At 61.0% G+C, this 3,277-nt stretch overlaps 1 protein-coding gene across 1 annotated transcript in view; it reads right to left on the bottom strand.

Annotated features, from left to right (window-relative positions):
- The window catches only part of HUWE1 (HECT, UBA and WWE domain containing 1, E3 ubiquitin protein ligase), an 82,616-nt gene that overhangs the window by 50,823 nt on the left and 28,516 nt on the right, over positions 1-3,277 (bottom strand). The window contains 6 exon segments of the mRNA XM_014523851.2: positions 1-31; positions 826-921; positions 1,023-1,145; positions 1,879-2,109; positions 2,316-2,550; positions 3,066-3,188. The exon segment at positions 1-31 is cut by the window's left edge and continues 260 nt beyond it. Of these exon segments, the coding sequence (XP_014379337.1) occupies positions 1-31; positions 826-921; positions 1,023-1,145; positions 1,879-2,109; positions 2,316-2,550; positions 3,066-3,188 (839 nt within the window).

Below are 3,277 nucleotides of genomic sequence, written 5' to 3'. Positions count from 1 at the left end.
GCTCTTCCTCCTCCTTGCGGCATGCTGCCTCCTGGGGAGGGTGACCACAGTCACTGCCTGCCCCTGGGACCCCTGCCCTACCCCAACCCCTTGAGCCTAGTTTGTCACTACCTTCCCCCAGGCCCTGCCCTTCCCATCCTGCACCCACCCCTGGGACTCCCCTGAAAACCCAACCCCTCCCCAACCCATACCTGAAACCCCCTACTTCTCTATATCCCCAAGCTTCCCCACAAACAACCCCCGGGACCCCTCCCCATTAACCCAACACCCCCCACATCTGGGACCCCTATCCTCCCCCCACCTCCAAAGTACTGAAGCGGCCCAAACCCATCCCTGTCCCCAACCCACCAGTGCCTGCCCCCAAAACCCACCCCTGCCACAACCCCCCCACATAACACACAGTAGTGCCCAGCCCTGTCCCAAGCCCCCCACCTTGGGACCCCCAGCCCTGTCCCAGGCTGCCCCAATCCATCACTACCGGTCCCCAAGACCTGCCCCAATCCCAACCCCCTTCAAGTACCATACTGAGGCCCCCCAGCCCTGTTCCAAGCCCTCAAACCCCAGGCCCAGGGCTCCCCAAGCCCCAGCATCAGGATCCCCAGCCCTACCACCCAGGCCATGCCTCAACCCCAGACCTACTGCCCGCTTCCAAATCCCAAGTGCCCTGGCCTAAGCTATGGCTAAACCCACCTCCACCTGGCACTGGCAACTTACAGCCCCCCCATCACTCTCGACTTACAACCCCCCCAGTGGTGCCCCTCACTCCCAACCTGCACCCCCCTCATCCTCCTGTGGTGCCCCTCACTCCCCACCCACAACCCCTACCTCTGGGGACTCAGCACGCTGGTCCATAGGGATGTCCTGGCCCAGCGACATGGCAATGGCACGCATCATCTGGTCTTCCTCCGACATGCTCAGGTCCTGTGTGGAGGAGGAGCAGGGGCTGGTGGGTCCCAGGGAGCCTTGGCTTTAGGGTTGGGGGTGCAAGAAGGGTGTGGGAGAAGGAACAAGGAGGCACTTACCCGGACACCAGCACCAGCCAATGGGGGTGGGTGAGTAAGCAGGTACTCGGTGGCCTGCTCCATGGTGCTGGTGCTGAGCAGGGCCTCCATGGCATGCTCCCGTGGGAAGCCCATGTCCATCAACTGGCAGCAGGACCAAGAAGGCGCTGGGGGAGAGGGACCTAGGCATCTGGGCGCCCGGGATCTCCCCCTCTCCCCACGCCAAGCTGGGGTGGAGGGAACCTAGGCATCCGGGTCACAGAACAACCCCCCTCCCCTCCACCACTTTTGCAGAACAGTGCAAGGAATGAGAAATGCTGCAGAAGCCAGGATCCAGCCCCGCCCCCTGCACTCTTCCCTTCAGGGATAGAAACCCAGTATCTGGGTGCACATCTCCCATCCCCCGAAGAAGGAACCCACCTGGATTCTGCTACTGACAAGCTGGGAGAGAACCCCTAACCCACAAGACCCCACTACCTACCCCAAGTCAGAAGAACCCAAGTATCTGGGGTACCCAGCCTCCCGGCTCAAGCCCACTGAATGCACAAGTCCCCTACTCACAAGGAAAGAACTTAGGGATCCAGCCCACTGGAAGACAACCTAGGTAACAGGTAACCTCCCCAAAAACTATAGGAATCTGTCATCCAGATCCCCTTCCCACAATATTTATGTTGGGGCACACCATCACCATGGAGACAAGACCCCATTTTCTGAGACAGCCCCTCTTTCCCCACTCCCTGTCATGGTGCTGGATATAAAGATAAGCCAAGCATCGTCATTATGGGGGTGCCTGGTATCTGGACACCCATTCCTTTCTGGAGATAGAACCCCCGCAGACAAAACCCAGGTGTCCAGGTCCCCCTGCCCCTCTGGTCACCTGCTGCAGCTGCTGGGGGTTGACGTGGGGGTCACGGCGGGCACCGGGCTCATCAGGGCCTGGCTCGTCATCGGTTCGGGCACCCTCGCGTTCCTTGGCCAGGCGCTCGCGAAGCAGGGGCTCCCCGCGCAGCACGTGGTACAGGATGGCCAGCATGGACTCTGCCATGCGCCCGCCATACACCCGCAGTGGGCGACGGTGCCACAGCTGCTGGATGCACTGGAACGCTGCCTACAGCATAGGCAGGGCAGAATCAGTGCCAGGCCCTCTCCCACCCCTGACTGCTCCCAAAGCCAGCATCAGCCCCATACCTTGCTGCCACTAGCCCACACATTAGCTCCATAATCCCCAGTCCGACTCCTGCCCCCAGCATCAGTCCCATAACCCCAATCCCCCTACAGTGTCAGCCCCATAACCCTCAGTCTCCCCAATCCTACCTTCTGGGTGACAACAAGGAAGCGCAGGGGGCTGAAGTGGGGCCCACCGGGGGCACCAGGGGGACGGGCAGGCAGGGCATGGGGTGACTCCAGCACGGTACTGGGGTTCACCATCTTCTCCACCAGCATGAGCCACGCATCCAGGAACTCGCCCGTGCCATCTGGCAGCTCAGGATGCTCCAGCCCCTCAGCCACTGGCACACGGCCCCCCATCGAAAGTGCCCAGTTGAACGTCCTAAGGGCATGGAGAAGGGATGGACGAGTGAGGGGAGCAGAACTCAGGCATTCAGACTCCCAGCCCCCACTCTCCTTCAGGGGAACCCAGGCATCCAGGCTCCCAGGCCCTCACTCTGCTTCCAGGAAACCTAGCCATCTGGGCTCCCAGTACCCCACTCTCCTCCCAGTGAATGCAGGCATCCAGGCTTCTGGCTCCTCCCCCCTCTCCCAGAAACCTCTAGCATCTGGGCTCCCAGCTTTTACAGTTGACAGCTCAAAACCCCCAGACCCCACTGCCCTTCCAGAGCTGGAAGAAATCCAGGCATCCAAGCCCACACCTCAAGCCTCCCATACCCCAGCAGCCCCCTGGAGCTGAAGGGAACCCAGGCCCCTTATTTTAACCCAGTGTATCCCAAAATCCCAGTCCAATCCCAAAACAGAACTGAGGTGCCTGGGCTAACAGGCCCCCCTGCCCCGAGCCCTCCAAATGCACTCCCCCACCAGGGAACCCAGGAGTCTGGGCTGGGGGCTCACTCAAAGAGGGCATTGTGGCCGCCAGAACAAAGGAATTTCTGCAACATGAGGTGATAGGGAAACTTGCGCTCATCGAACAGCATCGGTGATGTGAAGCCCACCGAGCAAATGAAGAACGTCAGCCTGGGGAATTGGAGGGGAGGGAATAAGTACCCTCTGGCTCCGCCCATAGCCCTCAGTGCCCCCCAGCCCGTCCTTTCCATAGCACCAGG

Source organism: Alligator sinensis, unplaced genomic scaffold, assembly GCF_000455745.1.
Source record: "Alligator sinensis unplaced genomic scaffold, ASM45574v1 scaffold137_1, whole genome shotgun sequence".
Classification (NCBI taxonomy): domain Eukaryota; kingdom Metazoa; phylum Chordata; order Crocodylia; family Alligatoridae; genus Alligator; species Alligator sinensis.
Note: the sequence above shows the minus strand (reverse complement) of the source record. Positions and strands in the feature narration are given on the sequence as shown.